General features: G+C 54.1%; 5 protein-coding genes across 5 annotated transcripts; 1 reads left to right on the plus strand and 4 right to left on the minus strand.

Moving 5' to 3' along the window:
* Positions 1 to 2,865: 2,865 nt before the first annotated feature.
* Positions 2,866 to 7,592, minus strand: VOLCADRAFT_59371 (uncharacterized protein; the record flags this gene model as incomplete). Its single annotated transcript, XM_002949505.1, has 12 exons — positions 2,866 to 2,984; positions 3,319 to 3,457; positions 3,754 to 3,870; positions 4,019 to 4,126; positions 4,313 to 4,442; positions 4,977 to 5,086; positions 5,343 to 5,465; positions 5,652 to 5,768; positions 5,999 to 6,115; positions 6,574 to 6,744; positions 7,249 to 7,351; positions 7,429 to 7,592. 12 exons carry the CDS (start codon positions 7,590 to 7,592, stop codon positions 2,866 to 2,868), a joined length of 1,518 nt encoding a protein of 505 aa, XP_002949551.1.
* Positions 7,593 to 8,475: 883 nt separating this feature from the next.
* rps26 (component of cytosolic 80S ribosome and 40S small subunit) lies at positions 8,476 to 9,615 on the minus strand (the record flags this gene model as incomplete). Its single annotated transcript, XM_002949506.1, has 2 exons — positions 8,476 to 9,230; positions 9,435 to 9,615. The coding sequence occupies 2 exons, from the start codon at positions 9,613 to 9,615 to the stop codon at positions 9,082 to 9,084; spliced, it is 330 nt and encodes a 109-aa protein (XP_002949552.1). The 3' UTR covers positions 8,476 to 9,081.
* Positions 9,616 to 11,390: 1,775 nt separating this feature from the next.
* VOLCADRAFT_89923 (uncharacterized protein) lies at positions 11,391 to 13,009 on the plus strand (the record flags this gene model as incomplete). Its single annotated transcript, XM_002949406.1, has 4 exons — positions 11,391 to 11,508; positions 11,666 to 11,748; positions 11,871 to 12,266; positions 12,617 to 13,009. 4 exons carry the CDS (start codon positions 11,391 to 11,393, stop codon positions 13,007 to 13,009), a joined length of 990 nt encoding a protein of 329 aa, XP_002949452.1.
* Positions 13,010 to 15,746: 2,737 nt separating this feature from the next.
* On the minus strand, positions 15,747 to 17,653 carry VOLCADRAFT_89924 (uncharacterized protein; the record flags this gene model as incomplete). Its single annotated transcript, XM_002949507.1, has 4 exons — positions 15,747 to 15,858; positions 16,662 to 16,771; positions 17,013 to 17,276; positions 17,492 to 17,653. The coding sequence occupies 4 exons, from the start codon at positions 17,651 to 17,653 to the stop codon at positions 15,747 to 15,749; spliced, it is 648 nt and encodes a 215-aa protein (XP_002949553.1).
* A 1,082-nt stretch (positions 17,654 to 18,735) lies between these two features.
* Positions 18,736 to 20,781, minus strand: VOLCADRAFT_89925 (uncharacterized protein; the record flags this gene model as incomplete). Its single annotated transcript, XM_002949508.1, has 4 exons — positions 18,736 to 19,421; positions 19,464 to 19,470; positions 19,930 to 20,103; positions 20,623 to 20,781. 4 exons carry the CDS (start codon positions 20,779 to 20,781, stop codon positions 18,736 to 18,738), a joined length of 1,026 nt encoding a protein of 341 aa, XP_002949554.1.
* Positions 20,782 to 21,288: the final 507 nt, after the last annotated feature.

Raw genomic sequence — 21,288 nt, forward strand, 5'->3', positions numbered from 1 at the left:
CTGGCAGTTTAATGCGGTGGCCCGCCTACCCCACCTGTTTAGGAGCATGGCCGGTCATTGGGAACCCTCACAACCGACCTGTTCGGCAGCCACGTGGAGGGGGATATTCCCCTGGTTGTCGGCGGTGTCATACTGTGCGCCGTGCACTAAGAGCTCCTTCACGAATGCTACTTGTCCGTGCCCAGCAGCAATGTGCAATGGTGTAGCACCCGCCTAGAACACCGTGAAATAGTGTGACATATGTTAGGCACGTGCGCTCAGCATACGGCATAGGGCTGCCGCAGGCTTGCAGGCCTTGGTCAACAGGACAGTCCGAAAGCGTCCGCCGCGAAATGACGGCGTCCATGTCGATACGGAATAAGCTTTTGCGTAAACGAAGTCCGTATGGTACACCTCCAGCTACGTACCGGGTTCTTGGCGTTCACTGAGTTTGGATACAGCGAAATGGCACGCTTTAGGCTAGGTAAACTCCCTTTTTCAAGCTCCTTAAATATGTTCATCGCTATATCTATGAACCATTCGGCCCTTTAGCCTGATGTGACAAGTAGGAATTGATTTTGTGACCCAGACTATACTCTATTTCGCACGCTCCACGTCTTTGCATGCTCATAGAGGCAAAACATTAGCTACAATGAGAGTTATCTTTCCAACTGGTCAAGATGGGGAAACGGCTGCATCGGACATTCAAAATGTAATTCTACGGCAGTCATGAACTCACCGGTCACCCACTCACCGCCCTATAAAAAGCACGTTTCGTTTGTGCTTGTAGACACAGTTATATTTGTATAATTGTTCCAGGTAACAATCTTTAGCCTATGTTTGAAATCTCACCGTTCTGTGTGCGAGCCAATACCGGAGTTTGCCTGCAACTCATTTTTCCCTCTCAAGATGTGGAACGCTAAAACTTGGCTGTGCATTGCTCCAGATCCCGTCCTGTTAGCGCTGAAGCAGCCCTAATGAGTTTCGTTTGACCGTGATATCGCACTGCACATAATGCAAGGAAAATAACGCAGGCTTCAACCTTACCGTTGTTTTAAACTCAGCCATGGAATGACAAACCGGCCAGGAGATGCGTGTAAAAGTATCTGCCTTTCCAAAAGGCAGCTGTAACATCCCACGACCCCAGCCTTGTACTTTTCGACTCCTGAAGTGTTGGGATGCAGATAAAGGTGAGATTAAGATTGTATGCGGTCTACTCATTGTCCGACTGTTCAGTTGCTCAACACGCATGTTAAGAGTGTAGACGACCCGGCCTGCGTTGGGTTTGATGCCTATGAAATCCCCGGTGGGTGCGAAGAGCGGTGCACATGGTAGTTCACATGTCGCCGGTATAAGGCCCACCAACAATGAAACGGCTTTCCATGACCGCCGGGCGCCGAGAACCACCCCTGGCGGACAGATACGGGCTGGATAGTAGCAAACCCTGCTCACTCGTTTGTCGTCCTAAGCCTGATTTTCAGGCCCCTATTTCTCCCCCTCAGTGCACAATAATCCCCGAGAACACTAAGGGCTTCGTTTTCTAAACACACGACATGATCTTCCTCCCTGTTCCCTGCTGTTTGTGCTCACTGAGCACACGTTCGATCGGGGATCTCCGTCTTGACTGAACTTAAATGCAATGAATGCAAACATTCTACCTCCTGAACCTGGAAGTTTCATCATGAATTGAACGAACACTTTCGGGGCCAGACCATCCCCACGTGATGACCTGTTTGCACGGCCATCCAAAATACAATCCACACAGGTCTCCACCATTGCATACCCGCATGCGCACCACCGCAATCCAAGGTCTGTGAACGGAGCACAGCGCCCAACGGAACGTGACATGTTTCTCACACAACAGCAACTGCGAATGTGCAGGAAACGGAAAATGATACAGTATTTGTAAGGCAGAACTAAGAATCGTTATCCGTGTGCGCTTAGCTATGTTAATACGCAACCTGCAGAATGCACCCAGTTTCCGTTCCACTCTATCGGACCAGCGCATGCCCGGTTCCGTCCGATGTCAGGGAATAGCACGTGCTCTGTTCCGTCCGGTGTCAGCCAAGCACGGAATGAGGCACTCATCCGCGCGTAGTCACAGCGCACAGATGGCCAGAGACCGTCCTAGGCGAGCTGTCCTCGATGCAGCACAATGGAGGACGCATGTGGCGAGCCAACCAAGCAGGGCTAGCGACGGGAGTTCCCTGCCAGCAATCCGCCTGGCCCAGGCCGCGGCGCCCCGCACGTAGCGCAAATCTTGGCAGTCACGTCGTCGTTGTTCACAGTGCACTTGGTGCACGTCCAGAAGCCCTGCTCCTGAAGCAACTGCAGCAAAGGCAATGAACAGGGAGGGGTTGCATTCTCAGTTGCAGCTGAAAACGTGCGTTCAGGCGAAGCGGGCTCACGATCCAATACTCGGGATCACATACCTGCAATTCAGAAGTCTCACTGCTTGGGAAGGGGTGTTACAGTTACCGAGAAGCGGAATTATTAGCGAATACGGTGCAGCATTAACCCAATCGGCTTGTCATAAAACACCATCGATTCAGCCCCAGCGGAGGCGTCGCCGGACTTACCGCCTCCCATTCGTCCTCCGCGCGTGCCTTCTTCGCGCGGCGACCCTTGCCCGCGGCCGACGATGTCCCCGCTTTCCCGTTGTCGCCCAGGTCGCCCGATGTGCTTGGACCCCCGTAATCGTCCATCTGGACAAAGATATGATGACGAAAGGAAGTATGAAATGGGCACAAAGCAGTACCATCGCCATTCATTCTTCTGAAGAACGCAACATCTAAAATTGGCATAGCACGGTACAGGCGGTTTTGCGAACGTCCATGCGCGTTCGAACATAGACCGATCCTTAAGCATTGTCAGCTACATGCCGCATCAACAAAATAACATCCCCAGTCCCACCTGCCCCGCATAGTCGGCTTCCATGCTGCCAAAGCCTTTCTCGAGCTGTTTCACTAGCTTATCGAAGAAGCCCGCGGTTACATCCGTAAGCCCTGCAACACATGCCGCAAATTGCACACCGTGTGGTGGTAGCTTAGGTCACGCGTAAACATCTGCAGTTAAAGAGAGTAACGACGGCAGCGCGATGCATGGTGCGCAGTAATCATCCAGAAGCCACCGGGCGTCGACGCAATTTGTTCATCCGTAATCCGCAACGCGCAAAGCCATCACCATGCACGGCCACTGGGCGCCCACAAGCCACAGGGCGTCGAAGCACCCCAAATGTCAAGTTTTTCAAACGTGGCTTTGAAACACCTAGAATACCAACAGGTTTCCCCAATGGCGCCGTACACGTAGCCATGTTGTATGCCTAACCTCAAGACTCACCGATTAGGTTTTTGCGAAAATTCTGGAACAACTCGACGTCGAAGCCACCGTCCAGCTGGTTGCGTGCCTTCTGCACATGCGTGCCCAGGTCCTTTTCCGCCGCCTCGTGCAGCCGCTCCAGCGAGCGCTCGGCGTCACCCTGCACAACGCGGACAGTAAGTCACAATCCTTACCCATGATGGGACCTCACCGGGCTGATACGTTATAACACCTAACCCGACCACTCTGTTACTGAGTGGCGTGAGCGCGAGTGTACTGAGGGTAAAAGGTGCCTACTGTCGGAGCTCCGACAGCCGCTTTCAAAGCCCAAGTTGACATACAGGGCTGAGGAGCTGCTCGGATCTCAGCCATACATCTTCCCATATACACGCCGTATGGCATCTTGGTTTGTAGTAGCACATCCCGTGAAATGTTCATTCCCTCATTACCCCACACCTGCAGGAATTCGAAGAACGTTTTATGGCGCGCGTTCTCGGCGTCCTTGTCCGCGTTTTCAAATGCATAGTACCCGTAGGCATACGTCCACTTCAATTGCCGGCGGCACTCCACAATCTGCGGTCAAAAGGAAGGAGTACAGGCTAAAACCGCTGCAAGCGAGGCTTCACAAGAACAGGACGCACCACGGCCTCATGATTATTCACAGGATGCAGGCTAGGCAGGGTGCCCAAGGTACGGTACCCATAAGTATTCGCCGTTTCACCTGGTTCCAGGCCTCGTTGATGAACTTCAGCTGCGAGGTAGGCGTCTTGGTGATATCCGCCAAATGATCAAGCCACTCCTTCGAGACCTTGCTGGCGTCGGTGCGCGCCTGGAATCAAGGTGAAGATTTTCAGCCAAGTCAGGCATCAGCTAACCCCCAGGAGCCCACATGCCATTTAGAGGCAGTTCCCAGCCGTCACACTGTACTTGCTCTGTGCCTAGGCTCTTAGCCACACAGCTGGTATTTGGCTGCCTGAAACCATGCAGCCTTTCGCCATGGTAAGTCATTTCGCACCTTCTCCCGCGCTTTGGAGTGCGCGTCAAACCGCTCAAAGTAGTGCATGTACCGCTCAAGGGACGCCTTCGCGTTCTCACGGCGTCTAGATTCATCGTCATAGTCGCCTCGTTTCTTGGCAGTCTCGAACCTGGTACGAGGGAAGAAGCAGAAAACCGGGATCGAGCAGCCACACCATAGCCTATTTATCCAGTCCTATAATGCCACGGACAGAGCCGCAATCCTGGCATCTGACAGCGTTTGATACTGTTTGTTTTCCTAGATCCAAGAGGACCCCCACAGCTTTGTGCGCGGCCCTAAAGCTACATGGATTTGCAAATCCACGATTCCTGCTCGAGCTATTCATATCCCAAGTCTACCTTGTTTCCGGCTGCTTGCATAGGACACTATGAACATAAGTGTCATAAAGCGATGTAAGACATTGCCACGCTGCTTTGCACGGCGCTCAGGAAAAGAGGTACTTGTGCACACGTATTTGGGCCTAGGCAACCAGCTTTTCCGCACTGCATTTCCATGAAGGATGGCTACTCAGCAAAAAACTGTGCAAGCGCCTCCTGAAGCGGCCTCCTGGCACCGCGACAGCATACTAAGGGTTCTCGGACAATACGGCTTGTTTGTTGTGTTTGTGGAGCTACGCAGGCCCCTCCTTGCTAGCTGGACTTACCGGTTGCACGCGTAGAAGCCTCCCGTCCGCTCGCCGTGCTCCTTCCAGTCGCCTTGGCACAGCCAGCAGAACTCGAACCGGCACTGGCTGCACGTCATATGCATGCAGCCCTATCAGGCAACAGCATTCCAATGAACAAGGTGAGAGACCAATGAGGGCACGCGAGGAGGGGCAACAGTAGCGTCATCCAAGGCACAATGCGAGAGCTGTATGATGCGGGGAAAATACACGGCATTCCACACGCACATAACGAGAAAAGTGATCTGCACAAGCCACGATTCATGCTCCACGTGAATATGTCACAGAAAGCCCTGTTATCTAATGCGTTCCCTTCCCCCCCCCCCGACGCACCCTGTATCCTCATACCTGGTTCTTTTCTATGGGCCGGCTGCATTTGGGGCACGGCTTGGTGTTTGCGAGGATCCAATTCATGTTTTCGCTTTCTGCACTGTTCTTGGTCAGCCACTTGGTCACGGTCTCGCATGACACCTTGGATTGGTTAAGACCAGGGAGCAACGGTTTAGGGCATGGGTATGGACAACACCTATCATGGGGTCTACCATCACACTAGACCAGGACATTTACAAAAATTTGGTAATGCTAGGGTTATAAGAAGGGATCCTAAGAAAGCAGCTAAGGCACAACCCAGCTGCCCTGCGCAGGTAATACACTCACCGGCCGGTGCGCTTCCTCCTTGCAGTTAAAGCAAAAGGTTGCTGAGCAGGTACACAGGACATCCAGTGGCTCGCCGGGAGCTCGGTCGACAAGGCACTCGATAGCGTTCTCGCAGTTCTACAGGCAACGCCAACAGGCAACCTCTGATCGACAACACACACATGTGCACGGCAAACGCATACAAGGCAGTTCAATAAATCAAGGGAGCAAAAGCCTCTTTTGCTCCGAATAAACACGACCTCCAGTTCCAGGATAAGGAGCCATACAGTAAATATGACGTGCGCGTAGCGCGAAGGGCACAGTATTGGCACCCAACTGCAGTAGCAGCGCCCTGTGGCCTATCCTACCTTGCCTGTGCACCAAGACATCGCGTTGTTATCCTCCACATACGACCTGATCATGTAAGAGGCGTATTTGGCTTTATCGTCCGGGCTCGCCAGCTCCATTATCAGGCATGAAGGCACCTGACAGACCGCGTTTCGGCGTATACGTGTAAGGATATGATGTGGCGTTATTGCGTGAGTGATAGATGTCGTCCACACGCCACGCTAAGCCAGTGAACCATGGAACCGTAAGGCTGTGGGTACGTTATCTGCAAGACCAGTATCAGCCCCGGATCTACCAAGGGACTCCACATTGGAGACCCAACCGGCATACACATGGTACACGCGGTGCCGCGCGCCTGAGTGATGCATACGGCGCAGGTAGCAGACAGCAGGTAGCCACGGAAGCGCCAAAAATCGGACCAGACCAGTGCAAGCTGCCCTTGCATGGGAGGCTCTTCACAGCCATATGCAAGTAGGGAACATGTACTTCCTCCACCTAAACATGACTTGTAACACCAGTGGTGAAGCAGCCCTGCAGCAACTGCCTCTTAACGGAAGATTCAGGTCCATCTCTCAGCCCCGCCCCGCCTACTTACGCAAGCTTTCCCCTTGCACTCCGTGGACGGGCAGCGTAGGTCCAGGCAGGCCGGTCCCGAGGAAAGCGCGTTCGAAATGTAGCCCCGCCAGCACTCCTTGCAAAAATAGTGCTTGCATGCAGCTGACCGCATTTCATGCAAGGGATAGCTATCAAAGCAAATTAGGCAACGCTCCTGCGAGGGTTACACCGTGCCATGAAGATATGCAAGAGAAATCAGTGGAGTGCCATGAAGATATGCAAGAGAAATCAGTGGGTACTGATGTCCTCCGTATGCATTGCCGACGGTACCAAACTGTGGGCGTTGCTCGCCTCGTGGCTCACGCCAGTGCATGTGGCCCAGAAACACCAAGAACACGCGCGCATGCCCGTGCCTGACGGACGATGCATACCATTGGTGTATGTCATCACGTTTGTGTTCGTCTGCGAAAATCCGCCATGGCTCATACACATTGATGCTTTTCTCGACTTGTAATGATAATCGTAAGCTCCAGGTGAAGTTCTCCTGGTACATCTACCCCAGGCACCAACACCAAGGACCACGAAGGCACCAAACTCAAGCTGCCATGCTGCAATACTGCATTCCCGGGGCTCCCCGACGCGTCTTCCCCAATCCGGAGCTTCCGCACGTCCTTAAAGTCAAGTCTGGGGTGATTACGTACAGACGCGACCGCACCTCTTCGCGCCCCGACGGCGTCGGCTCCTCATCGACCAGCCCCAGCGATTGCCGAACCTGCTCATACTTTGAAAACCATTCTTCCTGTACGCGGCTGACGTCCCTGTTCGCGTACCAGCGCGGAAGAAGGTAAGAGGGTTTCGCCATGCTGCACACAGACACGAAGCAAACCAATCTCACCACTTATATTTTCGTAAAACACGCATAGCTACATCTTCGGGAACTTCCAGCACGCTCATCACTTCGTGCAGGGCCCTCTTTCGCTGCTTTTGAAGCTCCTCTTTCGGCAGAACTTTGTAAGGCACCTGCCATGCACAAGTGCTTTGTAAAATGATAAAACGCATGCGAGATGTCAGGGCATTGGTGTCAAAGTGAACACCTAGATCCTTACCACGACCCAAACGCTAACGTTCTTATGCTTTACCTTGGGCACAGATGCAACCTCCTCAGCACCAGCAAAGCCATAATCTTCATCGTCATCCTCCTCCATGTACTCTGCTTCGCTATCCTCGTCCATCTCGCTTCCTGACTGGAACTCCTCGCTGTCGTCACTCATCGTTGGGGGTCCCTAGCTTTACAGGTGAATAATAAATTGTCGTTCGTTGCTTACAACAATCCAAACTTCGCGTAAAGGTGCAAAGTGCAGCGTTTTGACGAATTGCAAATGAAAGACTTAAAACGGAGAACTCTTAGCAGTAATCAGGATTTCAACATTAGCGAGCAAGAAAGTAATGATGAAAGTATATGCTTTCTTAAGGGTCTATTTCGCTCTGTGTCATGTCTTGGTACGGGTGCATGCAAAGCACGGTCGTACACAGCGTATTAAAGCGGACCTGGCACAGATAAAGCCCCATTGCAGCACCTAACAACCGCGTATCGCACCTTTCTGGCTTGTTGTTCTGCTCATTACAACTACGATTAGCACCGAGGACGTGTCCCGACATCAAACGCACTTCAAGTTCACGTTTGTCAAGCAGTCCCCAACTGTGGGTGGGGCATCTGATAACGGTCAACCCAGAACGCGGCTGGAAACTGGTTCGCTTATTTAGTTAGCCTGTTCGCACGTGGTTTACAGGCTTGGCGGAAACCAGGAGGGTTATATACATTGGCGGCACGAACTCCCGCCTACATAGGAAACCTCAGGAGCATACACCTGTTGGTCCAGTCGGCCAACGCTAGGGGAAACGCTAGGGGCTTTCCAATTCTCCTATGACGTACATCCTCAACCACACATTCGGTACTGCGAGTTTGGTCACAAGTTTTGTGGCATCTCTGCGACAGCCCTTACCTTGACTTGCATTGTTTCTGGTCCTAAATGGTAGACTACGTTTTTTAGTTGCCTTCGTGATCCCCCCAGATCTCTTGTTGATTTGGAAGTCCCATTGAACCTAAAAATGTGGTGACCCCTGATGTGATACACCTCTATGCCCAGCGTAAATGCATCCCTCAAGAACTCCGTGGAAAAGATTTCCCTTAGCATTTTCTAACCTTTCCAAGCCGATGCCTCTTGAACCTTGCCTAACCAAGCAATTAAAAACACCCACAAGACGCATCCGCTGGTGCAATCTCGGAGCTGCGTGCTGCTTGGTATTGGTGTCTTGTGTATGCCGGATGGGAGATACTGAGAGCACAAAGATTGAAGCGTGAGACTTACACAGCCCAGACAGCTGCTACGAGCAGCAGGAGCTCAAGCGCATCCGTTCGGGGCCGCAAAAATGGCCGCGACCACGTTAAGACGCTGGCACAGGGAGCCGACCAGCAGCACTCCGGCAGGTCCTCTTCGATGCTGCTGCTTCCTGCTCTGCTGATGCTCCAGCAATTGTTCCAAGCCGCTTAATCCTTCTTCTGCTCCCTGTTGGGGAACCGGCGAGGCGGCTCGCGGTTCCGGCGGTCCTTGGCACTACGTACGCGCACTACGCGGCTGTGAATAGCCGCACTAATGCTGTAATAGACCTTGCGGTAAATCTTTGGCAGAGCGTAGTCTGCGTCGGGAAGGATTTGCATAGGGAAAAGAGAAATGACGGCGCCCACTCAGTAACAACTGGCATTGCCTTTACTTGATGAGTTGCTAGATTTTGCAATATATGTGAAAGGATAATCCTAGCAGCTTTGGGAGCAACGAACCTCTACAGTGCATATGAACGACGATCCTCCTGGTGATATGAAAGTCTGAGCTCTTCACTCACTGTCGATAACGCAAGCCTCCTGCATATCACGGAGGGCTGACGCATCCACAATGTTGCGCACAATGTAGCGCTTGATGGCCTTGTCCTTTGGCACCATTGCGCCGCTAGACTCGCAGCGCACACGGTTCACATGGCCACGGCCGTGCTTGGCGCGACCCCGATTTCGCCGCTTCTTCGTCATTTTTCGAGGTTCCAAAGGGAGAGAGGACCACGTCTTTCTTCTGCGGCTCTTTTGCCACTTCCATTGCTCCAGGGTGCCGTACCAAAATGCCTTCATGCCTCTGAACGAAACTTTTGGAGGCTTCCAAATTTCTTTTTGAGCTTTGCCTTGTGCTTTTAACTATCTTCGATGATGAGATAAGTGATGTATGTGTAGCTGGAAACAGTCATGCCAAGGATACGTTTGACACTGGCGAACGACTCCATGCCTGATGATTTACGCAGCAAATTAAATATGTACAAGCAACTTTATGTACATTGGAATTTAGGTGCCTGAATGGATGGGAAGCTTGTCATGACCCGCTGGGACGCACTCCCTTCGTCAAGGCTGGTGTTAGCCGTAGAAGGCTGTAAGCCATGTGAGGAAGTCATGGAAATGTAAGGGAAGACCAACAGGTTCACTGCCGCTGGGACGGGCCTTGACCATGCCCCAGTGAACGGCGTTCGAGGAGGCACGGGTTTCACCGGTCCCAACAATCCCACGCTTCGGTATGCCCTCCCAGTGGTTGAGTGCCTAGCCTTATTAAAGGTCTGACGTTCAAGCGGCATCCTGCAAAAAAAATGGGCGATGCAGTCGCTTGAAAGCATGGTTTCTCTGACTACTGCAATGTCCTGCAATTGGCTACGCGCTGCCAGCTTGCCACTCTGCAACCCTGGCTGTCAGTCCCCTTACTATGAATGCATGAATTTTTGATATATGGACCAACATAAGGGACCTGTGCTTTCAAGGGTTCAGTTTGACTTATTTCACCACCTACATTACCTACATCGACTGCAAGGAAAGCCCGCACAGGTTACCCTTATCTCGTCCCAACGGCATGGGCGCGCCACACTTGTGGGGTAACTGGCCGACATCTTACTTTTTGTGCGAAGTCCATGCAAACTGAGGCTATGATTAGATGGTAGCGGTAGCCTTACTGAGCGCGGAGTTACGCCAGCTGAAGTTTGCAAAGATACGTCATCGCAGCTGGGAATTGGAAAGTTGGCTGAAATGCACTCGCATTGCGCTTCCCGTTGACTTTCCACTGCCAAAAATGGCGGTGGCCACGATGGGTATTGTCAGGTGCCATGAGAGCCGTAAGCAATCAGCACACGTAAGGACGACTTTCGTGTTATGTCCCTCAGCAGAGCATCAAAGGTTGCCGTGACTACGTGAAACCTGAGGAAATCCTCCCTGAGCATGCCTACCCTCTCTACGCGCTTGAATCCCTTTCAATGCCGGCCTGTGGCAATGTATCATTCTCCACTCTGCTCCACTTCATTGTTAATTTCTGGGCTGGGCGTTTGAATCAAAGGTCATTCATGACGGTTACATGTCTGTTGAATGAAAATAGATAACCATAAGCGACCCATACGTACATGGGTACATCAGGCAAGAATTTCAGATGCGTCTATCTCAAAAGGGTTGCGAGCTCACGGGCCATTTGCTAAGCCTCGTGTGCGTTCATGTGCAATTTCTAGTGCGCAATATCAATATGTATTGTGAAATTCAGAATACCCAATTTCGTCATGTTTATTGAAATTTTACAGCATTTTGACATGCTGGGTAATGCGCCTGTATTCTGCAATCGCTAACTTGGATCCTCGTGCAACCACCAGCTAACTATCCGTATTGAGTACAGCGTTATAGCCATAAATGGGATGGCTCATGTATAACCGTTGCGAGAAAGCCGAGAAAACTACTACGATTACATTAAATAAAAGGATTTGTGAGCGACAAACAACCGGTTGCACAGGATGGATACCTCGCACGTCCTAGCGTTCCTCGGTGCACTGCAAGATGTTCGTGAGCTTCTCTCAGGACTAGCTCGATACTGCAATCATGATGGACTCATGGCCATAGAGTCCGTGACAGGTAGGTGATACAGCATTGTTAACGCTCCATTGTTAACATCGGCATTGCTAATAGCATCCAACACAGCAATGAGCGCAAAGGTTTTCTATGCATGTCTATTATTCGCCTCTTGCTGTATGAAATGCATTGCGCCCTTGGCAAACCATATCCACCTCAGGCTACCTCAACCAACCCAGCGCGACACAGACGCATGAAGTTACAAGCGACATGCTATTGCTAGCCACTCTATGCTGTCCTAAGGTGAGGAATCCCGATTGCAGATTAGCTTCTGCACTAGGGCGACCCTATGTCAACCGTCACTTGCTATTTTCGGTTCTATTAACTGTAATAATCACACTACTGCGAATGTCCCATCCACGCAGGATGTTGGCAACGCAACATTCCATCATCTTGATCCCGTGACGGATATTGGTCGCCTCGCACTCCAGCGCATCGGAGCCGCACTACTGCGCAGCGCTGGCACATCCGACCTCGACGAGCGACAGCTCACTCTCTCCCTGGCCGCCTCCACAGTCCAAAATGTGCTGGCCGCGCGGCACCTCTGCCTGGGCGCCCTGCAAGCGTCGCTCTCCGTCTACAACTGCTTCCGCCTCTTCCGCTTTGCGCACGAGTGCGGCATCTCGCCGCTGCGACAAGCCGCGGAGCAAATTTGCCTGGCCAACCTACCTTGCGGCAGCGCCCCGACCTATGATGACGCGGGCTTTGTGCTCCTGCAGCATGACCAGCTGCAAAACCTTCTCCAGTCCGACGCGCTACAGGTATATGTGCACTTAGCGTGGTGGTTGTGCCTGGGGGCCCTATAACCCCCCCACGTGCGATGAGCACTTGTGTCACACACAACTGAGCGTGTAAGTGGCTGGCAGCTGGTTCGGCCATGTTGATCAGGATAGTTGACGCCATGTGGAGAATTTAGGCAGCATTGGGCCACACTCAACGACGCTGACCAGCAAGAGAACAGGGGGGGCCCCCTCCACCCTCCTCTGCCCTGATACCTTTCCCTTACAGGCATATCTTCCCCTGAATCTGTTATTGCCCACGAATTCCGCATCCATTGTACTCATCTCCCACATCTGCCCACCGCGCCCCTGGCGGAATTCATCCCTGCCAGGTTTCCAGCGAGCTGGATGTATTCCGAGCCATCATGGCCTGGGCGGATGCAGCACCGAAGATTCGGACGCCGCTAGTGGCACCGCTGGTTCAGCGCTGCGTCCGATTAGGCACCATGGACTTGGGGCAGCTGGAGTTGCTTGATCAGGAGCCGGGAGTTGTGGCCAGCCAGGACATCACTCGTATCGTGGCGAGGGCCTACGTGATGCGGCTGGTGGGCATGCCGGCGGCGGCGGGGCCCGCTGCGTCGAGGCCGCGCGACAGCGTCGCAATGGCATCGCATTCGAAGGCGGCTGCAGCTTCGCCTGTGGAGATGGGGGAGGAGGAGGAGGAGGAGGGGGAGGCCTGGTCACCGGTTGCGTTTCTTCCACCGCTGACGGACGGTGTGGTCTAGGTGCGTGCCTAATTGTTCTGCAGCCGCCGCACATCAACCATCGGACGATACATACAATGACAAAGTCATGTAGGCGATACGGGGACATGGCGTGGTCCGTGACTCTGCCGTACAGCATACTGCTGGACGTGCACGAACGAAGTAGCTGTGTCCCATGTACAGTACAGATGGCGGCGGAGGGTGACTGCGAGTGAGTGGCGAGTGTGTGCGAGTGCAAGTTTTTGCCTGTCTGCACTGCACGGGTGGGCTGAGCAACTGATGAGCTTAGGTGGTTGGCGGGTGAGGTGCCAACCAGGTAGGTAGGTCCTGGTGGTGTGAGCCATTCGGGTGCGGTGGGAGTGCAAGGCAGTTCAGATAGGCAAAAAGAGGCGGCTGTGCTGCTTCGAAAAAGTGAGTGTGGGGAGGGTGGGCACTGGGACGGTGCCCAGGGTTGTAGTTGACATGTTGATGACTACTGGCTGGATACCTGATGCTGGTTGGATCCCTGGACGACCTCAGCGCTGCCAACATGCAGCTAATACAGTGGGGGTTCGGTCCCTGGGGGCAGCGTCTGTGTATGGCATGTATGTGAAGCGCATGTTATGTTGCCCCAGCACCCGGGCAGACCAATTCCTAAGCCGTCCGCCGAACCAAGGTGAAGCACACGGCGTGCATTAAACTACTTCTGTGTGGAATAAGAGGCCGTTACATTGTGGAGAAGGTTCATTTCTTAGGCTGTACGAATCGCGCTGTTGAGTTTGGCAGCGAGCGCTGAAAAATGCGCTGCGCGTGCTTGTGTTAGGTGTGCTGTTCATGCTAGGGTGAAGGAAGCAGGGGATCGGATTGCTGACAAGCAAAGAGGAGTAAGACCTTTCCGAGACTTTCACGGTGTGGGTCTGGGGTCTAGGTCTTGAGGCATATCAGGCCTAGATGCGTTTCGTTGCGCTGGGATATGCGTCAATAAATTAGTGTGCTTGGACGCTGCTTGGACAGGTCATGCATCTAGGCGCCCGTTTGATGCGTTTGTGTGGTGCGAGGGTGCTTCGATGCCATTGCATAATAGTGCGCGACAGAGGTTTTACCGGCTTTACCTGCCCGGATTACTGTGGACTGTGCGATTCGAATAAGGGGCGCGGCACCATTGATTTTCCGCTGTAGGAGCCCCGCTCTTGCCTGGATGGGTTGGACAGTAAAAGGCGTGCTGCCGGCGCAAGGTCAGGCATCGCGCTGTGGTTTTTATGTGAAGTAGTACCGGTACTATATCCTTTGCCACTATTGTGCAGCAATGCGGTATTGTAAGTTTTTCACGATGTCGTATGAATCCCTTCCCAATTTACGACGGCGTTGCATGTGTACTGGAAGAGCTGCGGAGTTCGGAGCAAATCCTCCTTGAGCCGCAGCTGCAGAAGTACGGCAGCATTAGTACGGTAGCAGCGAGGAAAGTGCTGGCAGCACATAGCTCCGACATGGTTGACAAGTTTGTTGCGCATTGCGCGTTCAGTTGAGAGGTGCGCTATTCTGCTGAGTAGCAGTGTCAAGCCAAGTAGTGATGAAACTTCACAAGGCCCCTACTTCGGGACACGCAGATACGCAAGGTTTGTCGCCGTTCTGCACTTTCCGGCCTGGTGAGTGGTTTGTTCGCCACTGCTTGGCGCGTGTACTTGCGACGGGGGGAGAAACATGCGAAATCATAGCAGCAGCGGGAAAGCGACACCTCACAGTGCGGATCGCGTGGTGTTAACCTGAAGGGCAGCGTGTGCGTCTGCATTCGTTACATGTTGCGTTTTACCCTCCAAACTTATGACGGTGTGTGCATATACACATACACATCGGGAGATGATTGCGCTAATGGTTTGCGGCTGCGCCTCAGGCGCATAGGATTCACACAGGATATCGGTGCAACTTCGTGGGTCATGCCCGCTGAGAAGAATAATTTTCAAGACAGCATTCGCTTCCTGTTCATGGTCCCGCGAGTGGACCCGGACACGGAACAACTGTAGGGGCAGGACCATTGGCCAGGGGGGTCTACCGCGTGGGAAGACCGATCCACAGCTGCTGTGTTTAACGATCTGCTTGGACAAACGGCGCTTCCAGTGACAGGCGTACACCGTCAATGTGGATGACGATGGTACAGTCCAGCTACCCGAAGCAGGCGGACGGTAGTGACTCGCAGGATGTGTGCGCGTGCACCGTTCTTTTCAAAATGGACTGCAAGTGCTGCTGAGCTTGCACTGCTCTGCCGTGGAGGCAGGCAGGCAGGCAGGCAGGTAGGTAGGTAGGCAGATAGGCAGGTAGGCAGGTAGGCAAGCAGGCTAGAATGTGAATAGAATTTTGATCATTGCCGAGCCAGAGCAATACACGCAGCTGGTGACGAGCCCGTCTTTGGTTGGACACCGAAAGTCCCGTTATTAACAGAGGCCATCTGCCCCAACGCCTTGAAACACTCGCCGTTCCAACTCGCTAACGCGCCCACACATGCGCCAACTCCAAAGCTAACCTTCAGCTTCCTTACGGTCTCGTTGTTGTCGAGGAAAGCTCGGTAACCTCGTGTGTCCTAACCCCCTGTCGCAGCGGCGCCTACCTATCAACCGAAACAACGAACACTCGGACACCAACCGTTAGCCTTTCAGCAACGAAGAACGAATCCGCCATCCTCAGGCAAGCCGTACGTATGCTGTTGGTTGTTGCCACCACGTTCACCGCCATTATCATGCCGCTCGTACCCGTACTCGTACCCATGTCGTACTCGCAGTCCTCTTCACTCAATCTCCCGTCGCGCCTTCTCCGCCGCCTTCTTTGCGTCCTCAGCCATGTCCGCGGCGGCATTGCCCGCGTCCCGGGAGACTTTCCCCATCGCGTCGCCGGCGTCGCTGCACACAAGGCAGTGCACACAAGGCAGTGCACACAAGGCAGCGCAACGAGTCGCAGCTCAATAGTGAGTGAGCCGGGCAGGACAGGGATGGGATGGGAGTAATGATGCAGAACTGGTCAACACGTGTCAGCAGGCTGCACCACGACACACACTCAAGTGACAAACAAAACATTAGATTACGTAAGGCCACGCCGAGGTAGAGCTGGCTGGACTGCAGGACGATGAGATACAGGACGGTCCGCTGCATGGTGTAGGAATTTAAAAGAACAGAACAACTCTGGGCTGGGACGAGTTCAGAAGGGTGGGGCCCAGTGAGCAGCGTCTCGAGTTCTCCTCAGCACGAAAGCACACGCCGCAGCGTCGTACAGTCGTACGATTAAAGACGTCCAGGTATCATGTCGGCCCCCATTCCCTTCACTTTCAGCAGCGCCTCTTAACCAACGTTGTGTACAGTACTGGACAGTACAGTACAGTACAGTACTGGACTGGACAGTACTGGACTGGACAGTACTGGACTGGACAGTACTGGACTGGACAGTACTGGACTGGACAGTACTGGACTGGACAGTACTGGACTGGACAGTACTGGACTGGACAGGACTGGACAGTACTGGACAGTACTGGACGTGTACCGGACACATGGCACATCACCCGATACCAATTAGGATGCTAAGTTCCGAGACATAATTGAGCAAAAGCATTAAAGCGGGGTCAGACAGGGAACCGACGACGGAGGTGTCGAGACACAGAACAGCCTGATCCACACAAGCAAAAGTTCTTCGCTTCCCTCGCCTTCCTTACCGTGCGCCGCGATGGACGGAACGCGCGGCATCAGCAGCGGTATCAGCAGCTGCAGCTCCCGCACTCCGCGCCGCATCCTCCATCCTTTCACCCACGGACTCGGCCTCCCTCTGCACAAAACACACGTGCCAAGGAACACACTCCCAAGCTCTCTCACGGAAAGGCAATATGTGCTATAAGACTGGGACATTACGTCATCACTAACAGGTCCCAAAACGTCAACCAAGACTATGTCCCCAGGTGCACGCGCATGTATTCGAGTTGTGCAATGCGAACGACGCTGTTACGGCAGGCACAAACCATTAATGCGAAGGCCCTAACCACAAGAGACTTATAACTTGGACGACTCACGGCGGCATCGCGCGAGATGTCCTCGATGTAGTCCTGGGCCTGCTCTACCTTACGATGGGCCCCCGCACCCCGGATGGACTTGGCCGCTTCGGAGACGGTGTCAACGACTGCCTCGCCAGTGCGCTGTACACGTTCCCTGGCTTCAGCTGCCGCGTCCGCGACCTTGTGGCCTGCGGCCGAGGCGGCGGAGCGGACCTTATCAGCTGCGTCAGAGGCCACATCGCGGGCACGGCTGGCGGCGTCGGCGGCCTTGTCCTTCAGAGACTGTTGAGCCAGGTGAAAAGGGAGGTAAGGAGAGTTGATGAGGAGGGCGGTGAGGGCAGTTAAAGGGCGTTCTTTCTCCACAAAGCGGTTTTTAAGTTCAGCCGGTCGTCAAGCCAATCGTCACCTTTTTCATCATGTCAACGTAGGATTTCCCTCGCGGTTCAAAATTTCGTCCCTAAACCTATCCCTCGTTAAACGAGGAAAATAAAACTCACCTCGTCACGCCCGGCAGCTCGAACAACCGCAACCCACGGTCGTGGGCGGAGAGGTGCAGCGGCGCTGAAGCGGCCGAGGTTTCGCTGGCGGGCCGTTGCATTGGCGCCGAAGCGACGGCCGGCCGGAGCGACAGCGCGGCAATGGCAGAGCGCAGTCGACATGTTCGGCAGACAGGCAGGCAGGCAGGCAGGCAATATCCGGACCGACGGGACGGGCCTGGTTTCCTGCGTGATGACTTAAAGCAAGTATGACCAGGCTGTGCGTAATGGAACGCTCGTAGACAAGACGTTGGGTCCCGAAATATGTCCTCGCTGCGCGCTTTCAGGTTCGACAATAGGGTATTATTAAGTGAAGACGGGCGCTTCTTATATTGTGTTGTGGCTTTGGCGGCAATGATGTCAGGCCGCAGCTTTGAATCTTGGAGAGCGGTTCGGGGGTTGGTTGGAGATGGGTGATCGACAATTGCTAGTTGCCACGAGCGTCAGCCCAACAGACGAACGAACAGCCCCGAAACAAACAGCTCTAAGGGAACCTTGCGTCATGGGCCGAGGTTCTTATTAATGCAGCCCAACAAATCAAAAATTTTGGACTTGTGAACCTGCGTGAGCCTTTTGCTAAAGGGAAAGGCAGCGCGCACCCTGGCTGCGTGTCTCTCGAAGCGAGACCCCCGGGTCATTAGTTAAGCTTTCGGAGCCCTAATCGAATGACTTTGCGACCGGTACCCGCAGAAGAATAATTTAGGACGCAGAGATTTCTCGCTTTTGCTGTAAGAGTTTAAATAGACTTTGGCTGGAGGTCTCCAGCTCAATCTAAGCTTGGTGACAATAATGATGATTCTGTCATGCATTTGATTCAGTGAGCATCCAATTAAGAATTCCCATCCCCAAAGCTGAGCCTGCATCGCACCTTCCATAAAAGCCTCTCAGCGAGTCTCTAATAAAAATGGCAATCCATTATTTGAAGCATCCGTTCAGCTGCTACCTGGAGCTCGAAAGCCGCCTGGCTCCTCTGTACACGTCTTTACATCCAGTCTCAACCCTACACCTAATTAACTAACGTCAACTCCATTTGTAGATCCTTACACCTCTGATGATCGCCTTAAGAAAAAAATCCCTAGGACCGCTTCAGAATCATCAGAATAACGACCCAAGCAACATTGTAGGAGCTATCCCCCTCTACCTCCGTCTCTGTCTTTCCACCCTGGGGAAAACATCCCCCAAAGTCAGTTAAGCTCACGGCTGCTCTACTCCGAACACCCGCTCTCGACGCCCGCCCCGCTGACGCTGTTGCTGCGTCCAGAGCCCCCGCCCGCGTCCTTCTCCTCCACCTCCCCGCCGTGCTCCCCCTCTACTGCCATTACGGCATCCGCCAGTCCGTCTGCCGTACGGTGTGCCTTCGCCCGCATCGCCGCCCGTATGCGACGTGCACGCTCTAATGCCTCCGCCTCCACGCCCTGTAGCGCGGCCTCGGCACGGAGACCCGCCGAAGAGGCGTACTCGCCCGCCACCTCAACCGCATCCGCCGCGGCGCGGCCGAGGCGTTGTGCCGTACCTACCACCCGCTCCGCTGCGGCCCCTGCGGCGTCGCCGACAGCATGCGTCGCCTCAGCGGCCGCAGCCGCAGCCTTACCTCCCGTCGCTATGCCGATGTACGACGCTTTGGCTGCCACGGTGGCGGCGGCGTCAAGGGTCTTGTCCACGGCGCCATAAGAAGCCGATTGCGCTCGATGTGCCGCCGCCACCGCTGCTGAATCGTTGCTCGACGACGCCGGCCCCGGCTGTGCAGCACCGGCGGCGGAGCCTCCGCCGCCGTACTGTACGGCGGCCTCCGCTGCCCTGTCCGTCCAGTCATCTGTGGCGCCTGAGGTGGCGCCGATGTCGCTGCGGGAGATGCTCTGCCTGTCGTACATGCCGGGATCACTTCCACCGCCTGCGGCAGCGACTGCGGTTGTGCAGGTAGTCCCTTCCTCACCTTCAAACTGTACGGAAGTTCACAGCGATCCGAAGCGACGGGAGACAGTCAAAAGGTAATGCGGTGTCTTCCGGGACTCCGTGTCTAAGCGGTTGCCTAAACCGTTGGGGCGAATTCATGTTTTGATTTTGTTGGTAGCAGAGATAGCAGCGGGGTCCGGGGCCCAGGGATCCCTGCATAGCGTGCTGGGTAGGGTTGTACTGCAGCTGTAGGGTTGCAAAGCTCAAGGGCGGCAAAGAAAAGTCAGATACGACACGGTACGACAGAATGAGATTGGGCGGCAATGAGTCAGCAGCCCACCACCCACCATCCAACAGCTGCGCCTGCGTGTTGGACCCCCTCTCCCTCCGAATCCTCCACACAGCACTTTTCATTTCGCTTTCCCTTTTCCTTAACCTAAGACATGGAGACAGTAGATCCGCCTTATCTAACATCCCTAGGCAGGGACGCACACACAGTCACTCACCCCCTCCGAAGCCGCGTACGGCATCCGTTCCGCCGCTGACTTGGTGCCGCCGGAGAGCGGCTGGCGGAGCGGCCCCGAAACCAGCGCCTCCGCCGCAGCCGCCGGCCAGTCGTCTGGTGCTCGCAAGGCGCTGTCGCCGCTGGCCGCCCCCGCCGTACCGTGACCGGCATGCGGCTGGGTGGGGGGAGGCCCCCTGGCAGATTGCCCTGCCGAACGCTGTGATTCCTCACCTATAATTCATGTTGTGGAGTGCGGCCCGTAGGGGCCTAGGGTTGCTTGAAGGGCGGTGAGTTTGTAAAGGTACTTCGGCAACAACTGCAGTGTCAGCAACAGAACAAGTGAGCTCCATCCCAAAATACAATAAGCAGTGCTTACGAAGGGGCCCGAACGTTTCTGGTGCGCGCAAATGCTCACAGAAAGTCCTAGAATACAGAACTCCATAAGCCATCTGCCCTACCAACTGACCCACGGGTCGTTCTAGCTCATTTCCATCGCCCCATGGCGCTGTTGCCGCCGGTGCCAACCACTCTTGACGCCTCAACCGGCGACCGCTATGGAATCTCGCCTGTAATATTTCGTGGCGAAAGAAAAAAGAAAAACCGAATGCATTACTAGACGACGATAAATGTCGCAGTCCCCGATGGGGCTCCCGAGAGCGGAGTTGGGAAGACCGGAAACGAAGAGCTTCCTTACATTTGTATATTTGTTGTTGTCGTTATTTGCGATGTTGGTCGGGCGGCGCTGGTATGTGCCGGCGACCAGAGGTGCATTCGAAGCCGGAAAGAATCGAAGGTAGAAGGCCGAGGCCGACGCCGCCGGGGAGCAGAGTCGGAGCTGGTTGGTGTTCATCATGTTGTTGCTGCGGCTGCTGCTGCTGCTGCTCGCATGAACGTAGGAACAGTTACTGCGGCCACTTCGCGCAGGTTACGACACAGGGCAGCCTTGATTTAGGCGCCAAAACGACAGCGACGCGCGGTTATCTTTCGGCGGCGGAAAGACAGCGAGACAGAAGAAAACTAGATGCTCTGACTTTTTATATTGGCGAAGAGCACCTGAAAGAGTATATCAGGGTGCAATGCTGTGAAGGAAACTTGCTTCGGTAATCTCAGATGGATTTTTTTACCGTAAAAAGGTGACCTTGGTTGCGAAAGTCTGAGCCGGAGATGTGAGAGGTGAAATGGCGGTCCACTGCGTAATGGTCCAGGACGCCTTTGACGCGCCGTGACGTGACGTCTGGCGGGCCGATAGCCGCAACCACAACCGCTAACCAATGTTAACCAGCTGATGTGGCGGCATTGGAAAAAAAAGCCACGAGGAAAAGGCATATGTCTCATCTTGGCGCTCTGTTCTTTTGTGGTT

The sequence above is a fragment of the Volvox carteri genome, assembly GCF_000143455.1.
Source record: "Volvox carteri f. nagariensis unplaced genomic scaffold VOLCAscaffold_14, whole genome shotgun sequence".
NCBI classification, from domain to species: Eukaryota; Viridiplantae; Chlorophyta; class Chlorophyceae; order Chlamydomonadales; family Volvocaceae; genus Volvox; species Volvox carteri.